We start from the raw sequence: 19,885 nt of genomic DNA, 5'->3' as shown, positions 1-19,885 counted from the left end.
AAATAATAAGGTCGAAATGGCTATTCCCAAATCCTGGAAACGATGTCCGCCGATTGGGAAGGAGGACTCCATATGTCGAAAAACCCCATTTTTTTCCATTTGCTCTACCCGTTTTTTTGTGCTTGGTATCACTCTAGGTAGTTCTACACGATATCATTCATATCATCGATTTAAGAACAAAAGACATAAATATATCTCTTATCATATGCATATATCATAATATATGAGAAATAAATTGAATTAAACGTGGGAAGAATACCTATACACCGCTAGTTTATTTGCACATCTGTACCGCATTCTCGTCATTTATCTCTTTTTTTAAAGTCTTACCGAAAAATGTTGACTGCTGCACTAATAGTATCACCAAAAGATGTCGAAAGAAGTTTTTTTCGAAAAAAGGAAAAAAAACAGTTGTCCTTTCCAATTCGACCCGTTTTTATAAAAAAGATATTGGTTCTATTATACCAATTACCCTCATAAAATGTACGAGATAGTTTTTTGGCTACACTTGTTTCCCCTCCCCGGCTCTAGAATATGCTGATTAGTTTCTGATTGAATATACTAGGCACGGATACAATTTTTTCATTTCAGACATAGTTTCTAATTTTATGGGAACACTTTTTTCTGTAACTATACGAATTACACAATTTTCCAAGATTTAGTGTTTCTCCGAAAATGTAATTCTTTACGACTCTTTACTTTTTAGTCTCAGTTGCCTCTTTCCTTTTTTGGAGATTTTCTCTCTAGAAACATGCCTTTTTTCGAAAAAGGAACGAAAATTCAAATAAATCAAAACGTACTCGTGACGAGAATCTTGACAGATGTAAAATCCAAAAGTGAAGTGAAATAAATTCGAAAAGTAAAGAGTACATCTGCCAATTTCCTAATGCAGTTCTGTCGTAAAGCATCTTTTTTTCTCCTCCCTTTTTAAAGCTACAGTAGTCCCTGACTAACGTCGAATTTCACTTTTTTTGAAATTTCAATTTTAGAGAAAGGTCTCTGCCTCCTATAAAACTTTTTCACGTTTTACAGCTTTTACTATCTTAGATTTCCTTTACTTATAGGTAAGCTCAATCCGGTGAATACCCGTTTTTGTCTCCTCCCTTTTCAAAGCTACCGTAGTCCCTGACTAATTTCGAATTTCACATTTTTTTGAAATTTTAATTTTAGAGAAAGGTTTACCTCTAATACAACTTTTTGGAACGATTTCCAACTTTCCCTATCTTAGATTTCCTTTATTTATAAGTAGGTGCCATCCAATGAGTACCCGTTTCAGGTTTCGCACCACACCATCATTTTTTAGCTTTGTAAATTTTTCTCATCTCTTCTTGACCCATAATTCAACCTGTTCTATTTTCCCTTACAGTGAAAACTACAAATGTTCAGTTTTCCAATTCTCCACAAACTGTAGTTCCAAGTTTTTAAGTCAATTGTTTTTTTAGTTTCAGACTTGTATACCTTCCATAGTTCAAGATTTATTATTCATTTATTCGCTTTAAAGGATACCGTTGTACCACACCTTTTTTTCGAATTCCCTTTTTGAAGGTGCGTCTCTCTTTATAGTTTTTCTTTCCCATCCATAAAATCTCCTTGCATTTTTTATCTGTGACTACTTTCCATATTCCCGTACATCTACCATTGAAGATTTCTTCTCACTCGTTGCTTACATCTCGACATTTTTGTATTTCCAGTGAAAATATTTGTTTCCTCTTCACCTCTTTTTGCTCTCAAATCGTACTAGGATTTCACCTACATTTTCTCGTTGTTTGATTTGAAGTGTTCATTTTATCTTCCTCTCTTTTTTTTTCGTATTGAACGTTTGTTTCTTTTCTGAATTTTCTTTTTCTAACCCGATTTCGCGTTCCAGGAGTTCATCGATTCACTTGGTTAAGAATAGTTGTTGCTTTACATCATTTAGAGCTCAGAGGTTTGCCCAGATTTGAAATATCGTTCCTGCGTTAAACAATCTTTGAAAATGGAGGCATTGAAAGAGCCTAAAATCGAAATCGAGGAGGAAAAAACCGCGGGAGACGTCGTTGTGAAGGTTGAGGAACCGGAGTTCCGTGTTCCAGTCAACCCTCACTCGGCGGAAAGTGATAGCGAGCATGCAAAGAAAGTCAAGAAGTATAAGAAGAAGCAAGCCAAGAAGCATCGCAAGGAGAAGGCAAAGAAACATTCTAATCGCGAACGTGTATGTCTACAGTACCCCTAATCATTTTAATATTTGAAAATATTTAGGTTGGCAACAACTCTCCAGCACCGGCCTCCGACTCTTCCGATGAGGATAAAGGTAGCATTGTCATTCTGTAGTGAATACTGCACCTATTTGAAAAAAAAAACATTTTAGGAACCTCATCGGAAGCAAATTCTCGTCCTCAACCGTTCATTTTTGCTCCGATACCACTAGTCTACCCCCAGGTACACATCTACACTTCCTTTATTGAAAAAGCTTTATTCAAAATTTTTATATTTTTCCAGAACATCGTGATGTACGAGAATTGCTACTACAAAGAGGCCAAGAAAGTCTTCCCAAATCGTTTGCATGAGAGAGGCGAGAATGAGAGATGGACTGCATTTTTCCGTCGTCTTTATTTGGAGAAGATCAATGCTCCACCAGCATACGAAACACGTTCTCACAAGGCGAAAGCGGCGGTTCAAGCAGGAGAAGTTTCCCAGGTTGTAGGAGAGGAATCGAGTGGTGAGCGCCTTGTTGACAAGGAATTGCCTTATATGTTTATTGTAGATGTCGCTGGTCCTGCACCACCACCGGCTCCTTCTGGACCAGTCATGGTCGAACGTGGATGCTCTCCAATTATCGACCCATCCGAGGAAATCGCTGCGCTTTCCGTGGCTGCTCGGGAAGCCGCTTCATCCCAAGCCGGAACCTCATCTTCCTCTGGCGACACCACAAACAAGAGCTTCCAATATTTGTAAACTTCCATTAGAAAAACAGATGGCACTACCAAAATGTTTCTTCGGCTCATCTATTCTAACAAGGGAAATATTTGGAGACGTGGTTTTCAAACAACTTTCAAATTTGGTCATAGATATTTTTGACTACGGGTAGTCCATTTTTGCCATAAAAACCGGCTAAATTTCTCTGCGAGCCGAGTTATGAGCTTCCAAACTTTTCATATGGTCAAGCTTTTTCACAATTCCAAATTGGCAAATTGTATACGCAAGATGTTCTCATTTTTGCAACATACAAGCACAGGAAAACCGGGGAACACAAATGGAAAAGCGCGGTGGCGTATATGAGGCCGATATGAAAAGTTAGAGAGCTCATAACTCTGCTCGCAGATATATTTAGCCGGTTTTAATGCCAGAAATGGACTCCACGTAGTCGAAAGTACCTGTGACCAAAGATTGTTTGAAAGCCTTGTCCTTAAAGACTTCCCTTTTAAGTGAAACTCATTTCTTTTCAACAATTTTTTCTAAGTTTCTCTTTACCAATCCACTTTTCTCAAAATTCAACCCAAATTTCACAAAAGTTCAAAGTTATCATCCCGATCCCCATTTCTTACCTTTCCGGTATACCCTTTTCTAAAAAATTTTCTCCCGCCGAAATCAAAATGAAATTTATTTCTTCATTCTAACTTTCCCGTTTTTTTTCACGTTTTTCGTTCAGATTTTTTGTTTTTTTTTCATCTGTAATCAATTTTTTTGAAATAAAGTCAATATTTAGGGTGAAATCATAACAAACTTTATTGATTTTGAAATAACAGAAATCAGAGACGGTGAAAAACTAAATATAATTGGATATTCTAACAATTACTGGTATAAAATTGAGGGAATGACATGCCAAGAGATCGATGATAAGAAATACTACTTTATGGCAAACACATTATTGATTAGAAATTATAAAAAGACAACAAGTGCAAACGGAAATTGTCAGAATAAGTTATTTTGTCACTATAAACTTTGAGCCTCTCAAAGTCTCTGTGATGATCAGCCGATGATCAGAATCAGGATCAAGAACTTGCTGGAGGCTTCTGAAAGTAGTCTAATCGAATCCCCCGACCTTGATTTAGTATAGACCGAAGAAAAAATTTAATTTGCAAGACTTTCAATTCTATTTTTCAAAAATAATTTTTTGGTTCCGGGCCCTGCGGGCCGGCCCGGGCCCTGAAATTTTCAGCGGGCCCGGCCCGGCCCGGGCCGGGCCCAAACGGGTCGGCCCGTGATTTGACAAGTATGCGATTTTGTATTGTTTTAGTAAAAAGTTCAACAAAAAAGGAGGTACTGTTCACGACGCTAGTTTTACTACAAGTTTTACGGTGACACTTAAAACAAAATGAAGGAATTCCATAATATAATGAAATCTTACTTTAAATAGGTTCCTCTTTTGGGATAAGAAGCTCGGGAGGTGGCTGCAAGAAACTTTCTTCTTTTGGCAAATAATGATCGGCTGTTGGCTCAAAGTCATCGTCTGCTAATGGGATTTGAACATCGGATCCGTCAATTAATCCTGATCCCAAATAGTCATTGGCCAACTCTGCAGCCGCTCGAACTCCCGATAGCCATGCTCCATTGATTGTTCCGTACTCCGTGGCATCGGTGTGTTCGCCAGCGAAGAACAACCGCTTCAGCCCATCTTTAGTCCGAATCGCTTCGGAAATGTCCTCGAAGTGTTTCGGCTCCGAGCGAAGGCTCATAAAGGTTCCCGTGCCGAATGCCAACGGGTCGTTGTGCCACCTTGTGCATAAACTGAACAGCGGCTGGTCGGGGCAATCCGGGAAAATCTCCTTCAGGCACTTGATTGCGGCGTCCACGTGTTCATTCTCAGATTTGTCGTGGACAGTGCGATGGGCGACGATGTAGGTGGTGATAGAGTTCGAGTTTGGCGGTGACGTCCATGATAACATGTAGCTCCTTTCAGTTCTGAAAGTTCAATAGTGTAAATGTTTTTTTACTTACATGTGAATGACTAGTAGTTTCCCCCCGAGCTTCAGTAAATTCAAAAAGTTACAAGTTGTCCAAGTGGAAACACTGAAACTTACAAAAATTTCAAAAAAGTTGTGTAACTCTACGCAACTACAGAGAGCACTGCTATAATTCTATATGATTCTGAGTTACGCCAAAAACTACTTGTATTTAAAATAATGGAAGATTTTAGGGGGGGGGGCACTCCGGGTAATTCTCATGTTGTTAAATAGTTTTTTGAAACAAAAAAAGCAACTCACATCTCTGGAATCCTTGCGAATTGCGTCTGTTCGTCTCTGAACGTCCGCCAGAACGGGTCCGGAAAACCCATGGTAATCTTGTTTATTAGACCCCATCCGAGGCATTTGATCGCGTCCACTTTATTTGGCGGGAGCGGCGGCTTGAAGATAGGAGCTCGCTGATCATTGGAGATTGTTCTAAACAATTCCTGATAAATATATATTTGGTTCAAACAAATACTTACTTTTTTAAAACTCCGAGCGGTAGAGTGCACACCACGTACCGGAAGGTCATCGCCGCTGATCCCTTGGGGGTTTCAAACTGCACTCGGACTGAATCCTTGCCAGAAGTGTCGATTTCAGTGATTGTATGCTTGAATAGAATTGGAATTCTGCATTTCTCGGCGAGCTCTTCGAATATGGACCCAACTCCTTGCTTAACTGAAAATATATCAATTCTAATGAACCTGAAATCGATAATGGAAAGAGCTACCTGATGCAGCTGGTCCTTCTGGCAAGAAGTTCCTAGTGTTGCTGGAGAACTGTACTGTTTCCAGTTGGGTTCCAGTTAGGTACTCCTCAAGTCCCAAATGAGCGTTGAAGTCTCGGAAATCGTCCGGCGACATGTATTGTTGGCTGGGTTGCATTTGGTTGTGGGCATTCAGCCGAGCTCGGAGAGCGTCGAATTCCTCTATTGCGTCATCAAATTTCTCCATGGCTTTTTTCAGTTTTAAGTTCACTGATCGACGTTGAATATAATCCTCTTTTGGAATCTCCTTGTACTTTTCTTCTCCCCTCAAAGCAGCTGTCCGTAATGTCTCCAAAGTTTTGGATAACATTTCCATTCTCTGTGTGAGATTGTTACTTTCTTTCGCGTGGTTATGAAAGTTTACTAGTGTTCTCCGTTCAATCTGACTACAAAAATATCGATTTTCTTATGAAACAAGAAATTAATTGTGTTACTTGAACATGTTCTCGTACATCTGTTGCCTCGAGACGTACATTCCATTGTCTTCAGAGCGGTGCTCTTTTTCAAAAGCAACATGATCAATGGAGCCTTGAAGATTTCTGAAAATCTTTTTTATCAGAAGGCAGAATGTATTTTCTGAGTACTTGCGACAGGCCAGGCCGGACCGGGCCAATTTGAATTGAACGTTTTGTATTTTTTCGAACGTTTTTGAAATTTTTGCAAAAAAGTCTAATTTTTTACCAAATTTTCAAATTTCGATTAAAAGTGTAATGAACATAGAATTTTTGACTATTTTTGATGAACATTTTCAAAAATGTCAAAGATTTTGTGAAAAATTAGGCACAATATTTGAATCCGGGCAGAAACTTCGTAAGTGTGATTTCATGGAAAACTTACTGGTACAAGGTTTTGAACAAATGCTTCCGTTGCTCAGATAATCGGTGTCCATCCTTATAAATCAACTCGTTTTCCATGTAGAAAGTTGTTTCAATGTCCATCTGACACAGTAGGGTGTTTATTGGAGAAGTATCTGAAACAGTTTTTATAGAACTTGTTAGCATAAGAAAAAAATTGTTACCAAGGTTTCTCAACGTGTCGCACCCAACTTCCAATAGAGCTCCATCATGCCACATACTGGCAACTCTCCCTCCGATTCGTTGCTGGAAACAAATTTTTGGAATTGTGAAGGATTTATCAACAAGAAAAAATACCCACACGAGCTTCAAATATGGTTGGTCGGAATCCAAGATCCGACAATTGAGTGGCGGCGGCTATTCCAGCAGCTCCGGCGCCAATTACAAGGACATTTTGGTGTTCTCTCGGGATTTGGTATTCGAGATGAGACTCATGGTGGTAACAACCAAAGTTTATAATGCCATGCCTCGTAAGGTAGTGGACAATGTTTTGAATCATTATTGCATAATACTTGAATGGAGTCTCCAGCCGATTTTTCACGTCTTCCGTGGTGCATTCAACTTGCCGATTCATGTGCCACACTAGAAGAGCGGTGTTGCGGATCTTGAGAAATATTTCGGTCATTTGTCTTGACTGGAGGAGTTCGTAGAAGAGTGAACGCTCGATGGCAGTGGTTTCTTCGTATGGCATTCGCATACAACGGGCGACATTTTTGAGGGCTGAAATGAAAACTCGGTTAAAATCTTGAATTAACTAATGTAACTGGGGAACTCTGTTGTAACCACTTCACAGGGTCACAGAATTTATTTTTTGAGTGGTTTGAAGAATAATTGTGAAAATCTGACAAATGCTTTTAAAATCAATTTAATAAGGCTAACATTTGAGGAAAAATCGCATTACTTCTGGGTTTTCACCGCCAACAGAAATCGAGTTGTGAAATAGCCTCAATTAACGTCACGTCGTCAAGGAAACACTTTTTTTTCTGTTTGATATTGCTGATTTTGGCTAGAACCCTCCTAGCCAAACTACTTTTTTCACTCGAATTGGTGGAAATCGTTTTGTTTGGTATTTTCCAGGATTTTGTGCTCAAAACATTTTAAGCATAGCACGTAAAGCTTAAAAGTATGTAAACAAAATCAAAAACTCACTATGATCGGTTCCCAACAGTCCAAACATTTCCATCTCCTCAATTTCCTCTTCTTCGGCATTTTTTTGGCGACTCCTTGCTGCTTTCGTGAACACCCTTGACATATTGCCCCTGTAAATAAATGAAATTAAATATTCTGAAGCCATAATTGAATATAGAAAATTTATAGAAGAAGTCTGAAGAGTTATTATACGCTTCGGATCGAAATTGGCCTCATTGCGCGCAAAGAAGCCAACCCGTATTAGCAGGGGCACTTCTTAAGAAATACATAATGTGTTGGAGAGGGAGAAAACGACAGAAAGCGTTGCGTGTGTGTTTGGGTGTCCAATAATCGACGATCCTAAGAAAATGTTGGTCGAAGAACACCATCTGGCAGTACGGAGCACTGTTCCTGCCCGGCAAAGAATGAATTGCACCCCTGAAGATATTGGCGTCAAATTCAGCACATACGTACTTTTTTGTGGAAAATGTACGCACACAGAAAAAAAATTCGATCGCTTCTGTTGCGAAATAGATGAAAAAAATTGCAAAAAAATTTATAGTTGAAATATTTTCGAAAAAAATACTATTAAACCAGGACAGCTAACGTTTTAACACTTTTTACAATTTCAAAGTACTGAAAATCGAATGGAAAACAAAATGGGATTGAATATTGGATACTTTCCTCCCGCAGATAAAAGAAACGAGAATTAACTAATGTATTTTATACATTCAATATTTTGGTTTCTTAATAATTTTCTCTATAACATGGTTTTATATGGCAAAAACGTGAGGGTTTCTGTTAAAATGTTGTGTTTTTATTCAGCAGCATGTGAGAAACTAACACGATTTTGTTAGGTGTGACATTTCCAATTGAATTATATCAATTTATTCTCAAATTTTTTTCAAGGCATGTGTTGATAACAACTCTTGTGTGAGAGTTTCTTGCCCCTTCTTCTACTACTCACCGTGAGAGTGCTCAACGTTAGATATTACAAAGTGCCAAAGTCACATCAACTTTTGTGTAAACCGAGAATGAATTGAACGTCTGGCAATTCTGTCTGACCTATCGCGAACAAAATGTTATTGATAAAAAAAAATCATTTGTAGTGAGGTGAGACCCAGTCGAAAAGTGTCTCCAACCAGTCTCATGCAAGAAATGTCACTACAATACCGGGTATATCGAATACATTTTTATTCAGTCGTCGTTTTCATGCAGTCTTTTGTCCCTCCACTATTGTCGGATGACAATGCGATTCATTCCGATCTCTTCCCTCGTTCTATGCGTTACTCCGATGCCCATAGAAAGTAATTTGTGAGAAAAGGGAACACATCGAACGTGTGTCCGTCCCCCTCTTTCTCTTTCTTTCCGTACTATTTCTCCTTGGAACGTTTGTCTTGCGAGTTGCTTCGTTATTCTCAAGACGTCTCTCGGTGCGGCTGAATCAATAGTGACCTTACTGAAGAGAAACAGAGAAGCAGACAGAGCGTGGGGGGTCGTCGGATAGCGTGCAAAGGTTCACAATTGTCGTCATCGTGAATACACAAAAACTCATCAAAAGCGAAGACCCTGGTATCGATCATCCATTGGCCGAAGAGAAAGGCGAAGAGAATGAATACATTGCATTAAGTGAGTCCGACAAGAATTAGAACATTTGCATTAACGAAGAAACCATTGCAAACTTGTAAAGAATTTTATTTCTTAAGTTTTAATCAATTCCGTCAAACCGTACGATAGCGTGTTTGTTTTCGAAATCAGTAATTTTCAAACTCTACTGCAACCATCGCTTTCTTATCATTTAGTAGTGATAGTTATTCACTTTATGGTGTTGCGTATTTCTTCATTTTCAGGTTAAACCGAAGCAATCAAGATGAATGGGAGAGCGTTGCCACGTGGCCCTGTGCCACGCTCGGCAACGATATCAAGTACCACAACCAAACCACCGATCCCACCAACAATGTTCCGGTTTATGTCGCTGAAAAAAGCCAACTTGTCGGAGAATATTGATACAACACCAAAATCGTTTCCAATCTCGAGGCCGTCATCTTCTTTAAGCTCAAATTATGTAAAGCCATCCGTGAGTATTTATTTCTGAATTAAAATTATTGAAGACTCACAAACTGTTTAATTTAATTCATATATTACAAAACCAAAATCGCCAAAATCTTATTTTTAGTGTCAAACATGAAAATGACCACTCCACAATCGTGAGAATACTTCTTTTGATAGTCTTCAGATTGCCAACCATAGAGCATTATTAGACCAATATCACATCTAAGACGATTCCAAATAATTAGTTGAACGTTTTCGTCGATATCGTCGTTGAGAATCTGAAAAATTGATAAAATTAACTAACTTGCAAATTGGGACGAAACGGGCCGACACAGGCGTCGGCGTAACTCAATGAAAACGCATGTTTATCAACTGAAAAATATACCAAAATGTAGATCACGGCGAGATCTATGTGTGTGATTCACTTCGGACCGGGTGGCTTCGTTGATGCGCCGCGGACCAGGCTAGAATGGTTTTTTGGCCATGTTAGCGTTTTTGTCACCTTTTCCAGGCTCGCTGCGCATTAACAAATAACCATCCGGCTCGTAGAAGGTCACAGACATAAAAAGCACCGAAATCAACAATTTAGTTTATTTTTCAGCTCATAAAATTGCGTTTTTTGCAAATATCAAAAATATTTTTATCTTCCAATAAAATTTTTAAAAAATTCACTTCATTTTTCAGCTACGACCTCCAATACCATCACCTATACCTCCACAAGTCACCCGACCACCTATACCCCAGCTTAACCCTCATCCTGTGACACGGCCACCTATACCCCAGCCAATACCGTCAACGCGAACACTACGTTCCTCTGCAAATCAGTCTAATCATAACTCTGTAAATACAACAACCACAAGTCATTCACCAATTACTCAAGCTGCTGCCACGTCGTCATCTATAATCCAAACCCCGTCAACTTCCTCCACACCGGTTAATCTCAATCCTCCAAGTTATTCTCCGTATGACGAACAAGTTTCATCGTCAACTAATATTCCTTCTACATCTTGCCAGACAACACCCTCAGAACATTGTAAGTTTCTGCTTTAAGACTTCCAATATTAAAAATAACCGTAATTTTTCCAGTTACAACAGCTGCAGAAACAACAACAGGTCCCACTTTCTCCTCCTCCGTCGAACCTCATAATAATTCAAATGGTCCGACCGGTGGGCCAGCAGAACAATCGGGGGAAGGTACGCAGAATAAACAAAAGAAGCTGGCGCGCCTTCAGCGCAGTGTGACCTTGTGTGTAATGTTGGAGTAGTCTTTTTGTGTACATTCAACCTTCGTCCGATAAATTACGGTTGTGTGTACTGCGTGCGAAATGAATACTGATTGGAAAAGAATGAATACAACATGTCAAATGAGAAAGTTCATTTTCAGAGTCAGGAAATGAGGATGACGATTCAAAACCGAAGGAACCTACGACAATCGAATTGCCTCCAAACTGCAAGGCTGGTTTTTAACAAAATTATGAAGCGGTTTTTGATATACTACCGGTTAAACAAGTTCAAGCTATTGGTTTTTGGCACAAAGCGACAAGCGCGAAGAAGTTCAAGCAAATTTTATCAAAAAACGTTCAAAACAGTAACCAAACCGGTTTCAGGCATGGAACTTCATATTCCCTTATTCTTGCATGAGGATTTATGATATTAATAGTGCGATATTATATTATCAAGATATTGGAGAGCTTTTGGAACTAAAACAATTATGAACAAACTTATATTTCGTTCGGAAACTTATTAAACCTATATTTTCCATGGAAGCGTCATTTTCAATATTTAGTCTTTTCACTTTTTGGATAGTTCTAATTATGGACAATGACAATATTATGAAAGAATCAATATTCAGGTTGCAAGTTTTAAAATAAGTTCGTGCAACACAAAATCTCGCGAGAAGTTCTCACAATCAGCCAATTACGAACATAATACCACCCAAATTTCTATTTTTTGAATCAAGTATTTTCTAACTTAAGTCTACATCCTGATACATCGTTTTACAGCTTTTCCAATACGCATGGGTTGTCGACGGTGTTCCACGGACGCTTCTGGTGCCGATGCCTATGAATGCTACAGAAGAAGATGTCAAGGTACATTGAAAATCCATTAGTCAACGTGTGTCTATAAACAAAAATTCAGGCTATGCTCCCGCCAGATTTAGATGTGGACCCGTCATTGTTTCTTTGTGACAGGCCGAGATCAGAGCTGCCTACACTAGCATATCGTGAGTTTTGAAATAAAAATAATCAAAATAAAGTGATGAAGTAACGCATGTACCTCGGACTATCACCACAAATTCCCTCATTGAAACGTTCAAAAATGTTAGGAAAACTGGAAACCGCGCATTGTCGATAAATACAAAAAATAATCTATGCTTTTTTCTAAAATAGTTATAGGTCAGCTCGAATGACATTGTACATTCAAAGGAGAATATGACTAGGGAAGTATATATCAGAACTCCAGAATGACTGAATAAAAACTTGGATAAGCTCAGAACACAGTTTGACAAATAAACAGTACATTAACAACCAAAAAATCATCTTGCTAAAATACGTCATCTAACATATTTCTATGAAATCAAACACCGCTCTAATTAACTTAACATGACCTCATTCCAGCTGATGGAACGACACCAAACTTCGAAGCAGCGAATGAGGAACCGGAAGAAGAGGAAGAAGAGGAGGAACAATATGAGCACGGTATTCGTCCAATATTGGTTAACCCAAAACAATATCAACGGATACTGAGGAGGCGAGAGATGAGACAGCGGTTAGAAGCCTCTGGGAGGTTGCCACTATTAAGGCAGAAATATCTTCATGAAAGCAGACACCGTCACGCTCTCAACCGAAAACGTGGAATCGATGGAAGATTTGACCATACCATGGGTAAGTATTATGATTGAAAAATGTTGAGCATAGTTTCTTTTCTAAATGTGTAATGCCAGATTTTACTTTTTTCTTTGGTTTCTTTACTGGGATTTACTGGTTTGATTTCTTTGCATTTTTCAAAAACCAGCGGTGTCTGAATATCAATAAGGAATTTAGGACATTTTGGTTATTCTTTCTGCGCGGCTAAGTGGTCTCGCAAAGAAAATAAGTTTCATTTCGTCTCTGAATACTTTTCTTTTTGCCCCTGAAAAACTACCAACAACCGGACTGGAATTCTAAGACCAGAATGCAGTGAAAACAAAATATCATTTTAAAAAGGCAAAAAGTTAATGATAAGTCAAAGCAATGTTCTCGGTGGGGGAAAAGAGAAGTGCACTTTTGGAACTGTGACAAGTACTCAAATAAGACTACCAAACACTAAAACAGTCATATTCGAAATCAAGTCATGTGACGAAATATTGAATCACGAAGTTGAAAAATTTTAGCTACTTATGCACCAACCTAATTCATATATAATCAAACAGAAATATGATAGTGGCTATCGTGATTGACATGTGTCAGCGACACCTTCAAAAACACGAAAGTATTGTATTAGAAAGATGATAGTCAGTAATTACTTCCATATAGTATTCAACTGTAGTTCATGATTAGATTTTCCCGATATTTCTAAAACGAGTAACAAAATATGACGTAATTCTGCCAAATATACCAAATGCTATTTCAGGCGAAGGCGATGATGATGACTACGACGACGAGGAAGAGGAGGAAGAGATCGATCCATCGCGAAGGCCTACCGGAGGACCAATCGATCGTCGATACCTTCCAGTTTTGGCGCCAATCGCAGCTGCTCCATACCCAACGAAGTGAGTCGTTTCATTTTTCGCGTTGATATAATTCATAACTTTTCAGCCATCACTCGTACCAGACGATCCACAGCCAACAAACGCAACAGAACAGTTATAACAACCATACCAATCATACGAATCACAACAATCTCAACCATCAAAACAATCTCACAAACCACAGTAATCAGAATAATCAAAATAGTCACAACTCTCACAACAATATTCACAACTCCAACAATCTCAACAATCACCACAATCACAATCAGAACAACCATTTGATGGGTACCTCCTCTATGCCAGCTTCTGTGATGCCGATGCAGTCAGCTCCAATGGCAATGACATCGCCGATGCAAATGCAAGCAACGGGTTCGATGTCCACGATGCCCATGTCGTCTCCGATGACAATACAGCCATCGTCAAATGGATACGAGCATCAGCCAATGGAACACCAGCAGAACTACATGATCAACCAGACTGCTCAATACGACCAATTCCAGCAGCACGTACAATACACGGGAGAAATGACGGATGGTATGAGGTATCCAAATAATATGGATGGAGGAATAGACCTAACTGGTGCTGGAGGCCAAAGTTTTACTAATTTGTAAATTGTATATCCCCCATATTTATTTGACTTTCTATCATACGTGCCCTCACATTCTTATTTTTTAACTATTCCGATCTTCAATCCCCCTGTCTCAGCCCGTTTATTCTTTCAATTTTCAAAATTCCGCTTTTCAGATATCTTTATTGCATGCAAGGTTCTCATTTTATGCTTCATTACTTAGTTTTCGATTTTTCTCATTTGTATGACTGAACTCCCAAACCAAAACTTTCAAGATGTCATAAAATCCCAAATAAAAACGTTAATCAAAATTGTTTCGTGGTGTTTTTCATACTGTTTTCAGGTAATCACGCATGGCTTCGCAACATTTCAGAATGTCTCTCTGCGGATGAAAATAGGAACAAAGGACAAAACTAAGTTTTTTGGTATGAAAAAAGAAAAAATGCGATGAAGATCAAATATCTATCTACGACAATATGAGACTCGTTTCGATAAATGAAGACTCAGTGTCACCTATGAAGAAAATGACACAGAGAGATAAAAATGGAATTATGAAGAGGGCAAATAGGCTTTTTGTGGTTAAGTCGTGACTATTTTGGGAATTTTACGAAATCATAGGATTAAGACGTACAACGGTCCTGATTGGGAAATTTACGGGATTTAAGGGATTTAAGGGATTTAATTTTTTTATCACCTAATCCAAGTATTTGGTTTAAAAATAGTTATTACTGTGGTTGCTAAAATATTAAGAGTCTCAGATACGTTTTTCTCAGTAATATTTGGAATGCGAAGCATTTTTCCGGTATAGCTTCACGACAGAGGATAGTGTTAAAAGTCTACTTCTGTGGCTCAGTTGAAAAGGACTGAAAAGTGTTTTAAAAAATTGAGAAACGGAGCACAACCACATAGATAGCGCCAAAATCTTCCGTCAGACACGTATTTCTCAGAAATACTTAGACTTTAAAACATTTTCTCAAGTATAAAATCACAACGGAGGACCTTGTCTACTTCTGTGGTTCAGTTCAAAATGACTGGAAAGTTTTTTTAAGCGAGCAATTGAGCACACAGGTAATGTATTATCAGATTGATGTTAACCTTTACACAGCCCGCAAAGTTAAGCAAATCTCTCCCGCCATTTGTGTTTCTCTTTATGGAAATTGATAAAAACCGCTACTTATTCTACCCCCGTCTAGTACAAAGCTGAACATCTCTACAAAAAAAACTAAACTAACCTTGCAGATGCTACATGCTCCATCTTGAATACGCAATCTTTGTTGTTCAACTGCACTGTCCTTGTCTTTTCCTTAATAAAGTACTTGTCCGCCACATGTTGCTATTTTTCCAGAAACTGAAATAAAATTTTATTTCAATATCGTTGAGATTATAAAAAAACGCGTGAAACATAGGAAAAATATCTGAACTCTTGAGATTGAATGAAAAAAATAGAAAATGTGAAGGATTGTAACATAGACGACAATATCGATCTGGATGTGCCCCCCATTCAAAAAATTTTTTTATTGTCTCACTATTTACACACTATTCCTGCAACCAACCAATGACCCCAGTCGCCGTTTTTGCATGCCCACCAGAAACAAATGTTGCAGCTGTCGAATGCAAGTAATGCAAAAAGTGTTCGAAGAGAGCGTCGAAAAAGACAACAAGTGAATTTTATGAAAATCTTGAAAAACAGATGACGAGTGAATAGATCATGTCAATAACAAAGTGATGTTGTTGTTGAAAAGACAAATTTTGAGTGCAAATATGAAATTAGAAGGAGAAGATGGAAAATACAAAAAAAAATGTCAGAAACGTCATTGAGAGACACAAGAATGATCTTTATGCACAGGGCCTAAATAATGTGGCTTTCAGAAGGCAAGTGTGTATGTCATACTTGTCACGGGCCGTACCGGGCCCGGCCAAATTCCAGATGTTCACCGACCCCGCACAGCTAGACTCGAGTGAAGCGATTTTTTTTCCAAAAAAAAAAAACGTTTTTTCCAGCAGTTTTATTTGAAAAGGAAGCTTTTGGTGCATTTTGAGATTTAATTTGATTAAATTGAAGGTTTCAAGTAGTTCAACAGGGCATTTAGTGATAAGAAGTACTAAACAAATTACTTTTGGAGTATTAATATTCCGAAAATTTCTATCCAACACCGTTTTTAAACAGAAGAATCCCGAATTCCGGTCACTGAAAGATCTCAACACATCTGTAATGTTTCTGCTTCGATTCTTAAAGTAATCTCTGCTCTGATGATGGAAATAGCACCCTGATCACGAGGCAAATCATTCCTGTGAGAATTCTCACATGGCTGGTCAAGTGAGAAATTCGAAAAATTTGTGAGTTTTTGAACTTGCGGCCTTACTTCACATCATTATCAAAAAGTAGTCGAGGATACGCGCTAAATCATTCGATCATTTGAAATTGACAAGTGGAAGTGAATGTGAATAACAACCAGAATACTAACTCCATAGAGACAAAATGGATGAACAAAAACCTTGTGTAAACTCATATATGTCAGAAGTTGTGTGAATATTGTTTGAGACACTTTGACATTAGCATATATAACGATGACAAGATGGCCAACCGATATAATTAACTCTTCAATGATTAGTAGTGACATTTTCATGAACCTGGAGATAAGATAAGATTCCGATTATAAAAGTTGACGAGCAGAGGAATAAAAAATAGAAAAAAGAAAAGGAATCATCTGAGCTTAGTACGAACGAATGAGCGGTTTTCAGGTAAGCCACTACTTTTCTTTCCCCACTCAACAAAGAACATTGGATATTTGGGATGTTGAGAAACCTACCGTAGCCATCGACGGTCTACCGTACCCCAAATGATGAGCAATTAGACACGGATTAGTCCCGTTGCAGATGGAACACCTCAGAGAGAACCGCTGAACGGCGTAATGGATGTCATCACACACCGCTTCTCGATGAAAGCCGTGCAGATGGCGGCACAAAGATAGTAATCTGGTCGGGCTCCAATTACGGAAGGTAAGATCGAGCGGTGGACAAATGGGACTCTCAAATTTTTGGATCGCTGCGTTTTGTTTTGATGTGCATGTTAGATTTCACCCTCTCGGTGCTCTCCTAATTATATATCATGAGTTTCTGAGTTTCCGTGACAACACAGATATGCATAAGATTTATATTGCACGGAGAGGAGAGCCCTGCGGGCTGCATAAAGTTTTTCAGATAACGGGCTTGAAAAATGAATTAACCGAATGTGGACCTATATTCCCTTCGACGTGAACTCATAAGAATTTGTTCAACGCTGACTGAGATATAGTGAAGTAAAACGTTCTAACGGCATTTCGCATTTTATCCCCTTTTTTCCTTTTTTTTTCTGATTATCTTCGCTTAGGTTTCTATCAGATAGGAAAAATCGGAAACAGAAAGAAATTCAAGTGATTTGAAGCAAAAATGTCATCGTTTTCATGACGACTGCACCCCGCTGGAATGCCAGAAGTGAAGAGATAAAGTAGAAATCTTTTTCCATATCGGTTTAACCAACAAAAAAAAGGAAATATCAATTTTTTTAAACCAAAAGACTCTGAGAGTTGTCTACGTCTGCATAAGCTTTGGCCTCGTGAGGATTTGCGGGCTCCAATTTTCGATGGATTATGAGATACTGAGTTCTCCTTCCCAACCCCTCTCTCTCTGTTTTACCTCGGAAATGGAAACAATCACCGTGGCAACATATTTAAGTTAATCCCTCCATTCACTACCGTAGACCCATCTGCCCTCCCGATGTTTGTCTTTTCACACTCTGTATTCGACAAAATGTCCACGCCCATCATTGGTGGCTCCTTCGTTTGGAGGCGGGGCGCCCTCCTCGAGCGCACACCGCGTCCAGGCGGCCTTGTAGAGCAAGGGGAGCCAGAAGAAGGTTCGCCCTTCGTCGGCGAGCGACGCCTCGAATTTTCGTCTCTTTTTCATCCCACGATTTTCGGTAGAAAGTTTCACTTATTTCTCACTCCCCCTTCCACGATATGTGAAGCCCGTCTTGAAAAGACCGCAACACTTTTTGGCATATACAATGGTTGAACATGTCGTGGATGCGTGAGAAAATTCCGTTTTTTTCGATCATCCATTCACCATCATCGACAAAATTTTCTTGGTTTCTTCTTTCGAGTCACGTTTTCCTCTTTTTTACCTTCATGAATCATACCACTTTCTCTCTCTGTCGAAGCAGTAACCAAATGGATTCGTCGAAAACAACAATTAGCGCCTACCGTAATCCTCCCCTTGAGCGTACAATCAAAACGCAACAGAAAACGAAAGACATAAACATGTTATTTGAGGCAAGCACTTGGAATATGACTCTTTTATGATTCTTTCATGGGTATATTTCTTTTCGGTTATTACTGAGAGTTAAGTTGTAAGTTGTGTAGTTGAGTAGTTTACAATCTATTTAGAACGCTATCGGCATATACTTGATGGGATTCTAGGAAATAGTTATGTATACCCACTTTTTTATGGATGGCAATAAGAACCTGAAATGAGTTATAGCTGCTCCGATTGGTTTTGATTCCATATCTCAGTCACGATCTCCTTTTTTTCCAATTTTCTTTTAGTTTTCTCTAGCCTCGGGCCCCAAAAACTTCAATTATTTTTGATAAATCTTTTTGGTTTAGATGGAAAGCACAAGATGGCGCGTGGATGACGTGTATGATAGAGTGCGTTGACAGTCTCACCAAATCTTTTCGCTATTTTCCCGGTTCCTTTTCGTTGAACTTGCAAACCGGGGGAAAACGGGCCGACACGGGCCGGTCCGTAACTAGCTTCAAGCGCTGAAAAATATACCAAAATGTAGATCTCGGCGAGTTCTATGTCCGTAACCTACTACGGGCCGGATGGTTATTTGTTAATGTGCCGCGGGCCGGGATAGAATAGCTTTTTTGGCCATTTTCGCGTGTTTTGGCACTGTTTCCCGGCCCGCGACACATTAACGAATAGCCATACGGCCCGTAGTAGGTTACGGACATAGAACTCGTCGAGATCTACATTTTGGTATATTTTTCAACTCAAAAGATTGAGTTTGAAGCGAGTTACGAGCCGGCCTTGGTCGGCCCGTTTCGGCACGGTTCGCAAGTTTGCTTTTCGTCCTTTTGCTTTTCAACAATGCGCTCTTTTGCGATTTTAGCTTTTAGTCTTCTACACAAACACTTTTTTTATTTTTATTTCGAAAAAAAAATTTCAGCGAATCTTGTGAAAGCGCGTGATATCTCCAACAATTATCCCCCATCACAACCTTATGTCAAAATTGTTAGAAACAAATCCCTTCATTCGAAAAAAAAAACAATCCCCTTCGTTCTTATAGCTACCTGCACGTCCTCTTTTCGACGAGAGTGCATTGTGCTTTAGGAGAGTCTGAAAATTTGTCTTCTTCTTCTCCTTTTTTCAAGAGCTACTACATACAATCTCCTCTTCTTTCCCGATTTTGCCTCTGTCTTCCCCTATCACGTCAGAGCCCCGTTTTGCCATGGCAACTACTGAATCTTCATCCGTCTCACTTGAGACGTCTTTCTTTCTGTCTTCTAGGTTACCAAACAAAACCAAACATGGCGTGTATAGTCAAGTGTTTCTAATAATTCATCTGAATTCATTAGATCCTTTCTCTTCTCCTCTCTTGTGGTTTTCGGCTTGACGGAGTGCTCACATTCGACGCGTCATGTCAATTTTGAATTTGTGTTGTTTGTTTCTAATTGAATGTTTTTTTTTCCTTTTTTTTTCTTCTCAACTAATGTTTTAATCCACATTTTTCTACTCTACTCTATCTAATGGATTCACACTGACAGGTTTCTGTTTTTCCTGTTAACAAAATCAATCAAGGAGATCTGACAGCGCTCAACG

The 19,885-nt window shown here is 38.9% G+C and overlaps 4 protein-coding genes across 4 annotated transcripts; 2 read left to right on the top strand and 2 right to left on the bottom strand.

Annotated features, from left to right (window-relative positions):
* Positions 1-1,975: 1,975 nt before the first annotated feature.
* Positions 1,976-2,934, top strand: GCK72_025174 (uncharacterized protein; the record flags this gene model as incomplete). Its single annotated transcript, XM_003098445.2, has 4 exons — positions 1,976-2,191; positions 2,239-2,290; positions 2,348-2,418; positions 2,479-2,934. The coding sequence occupies 4 exons, from the start codon at positions 1,976-1,978 to the stop codon at positions 2,932-2,934; spliced, it is 795 nt and encodes a 264-aa protein (XP_003098493.2).
* GCK72_025173 (uncharacterized protein) lies at positions 2,727-2,942 on the bottom strand (the record flags this gene model as incomplete). The annotated part of the gene is made up of 1 exon (XM_053736224.1): positions 2,727-2,942. The coding sequence occupies one exon, from the start codon at positions 2,940-2,942 to the stop codon at positions 2,727-2,729; it is 216 nt and encodes a 71-aa protein (XP_053579790.1).
* Positions 2,943-4,328: 1,386 nt separating this feature from the next.
* GCK72_025172 (uncharacterized protein) lies at positions 4,329-7,797 on the bottom strand (the record flags this gene model as incomplete). Its single annotated transcript, XM_003098476.2, has 9 exons — positions 4,329-4,881; positions 5,184-5,360; positions 5,408-5,603; positions 5,656-6,077; positions 6,126-6,230; positions 6,529-6,661; positions 6,710-6,791; positions 6,847-7,265; positions 7,695-7,797. The coding sequence occupies 9 exons, from the start codon at positions 7,795-7,797 to the stop codon at positions 4,329-4,331; spliced, it is 2,190 nt and encodes a 729-aa protein (XP_003098524.2).
* A 1,746-nt stretch (positions 7,798-9,543) lies between these two features.
* Positions 9,544-11,192, top strand: GCK72_025171 (uncharacterized protein; the record flags this gene model as incomplete). Its single annotated transcript, XM_003098438.2, has 4 exons — positions 9,544-9,750; positions 10,410-10,758; positions 10,812-10,919; positions 11,110-11,192. 4 exons carry the CDS (start codon positions 9,544-9,546, stop codon positions 11,190-11,192), a joined length of 747 nt encoding a protein of 248 aa, XP_003098486.2.
* Between the last annotated feature and the right edge of the window lie 8,693 nt (positions 11,193-19,885).

This window comes from Caenorhabditis remanei, chromosome X, assembly GCF_010183535.1.
Source record: "Caenorhabditis remanei strain PX506 chromosome X, whole genome shotgun sequence".
NCBI lineage: Eukaryota > Metazoa > Nematoda > Chromadorea > Rhabditida > Rhabditidae > Caenorhabditis > Caenorhabditis remanei.
The sequence above is the reverse complement of the archived record's forward strand: the minus strand, read 5'-3'. Positions and strand labels throughout refer to the sequence as shown.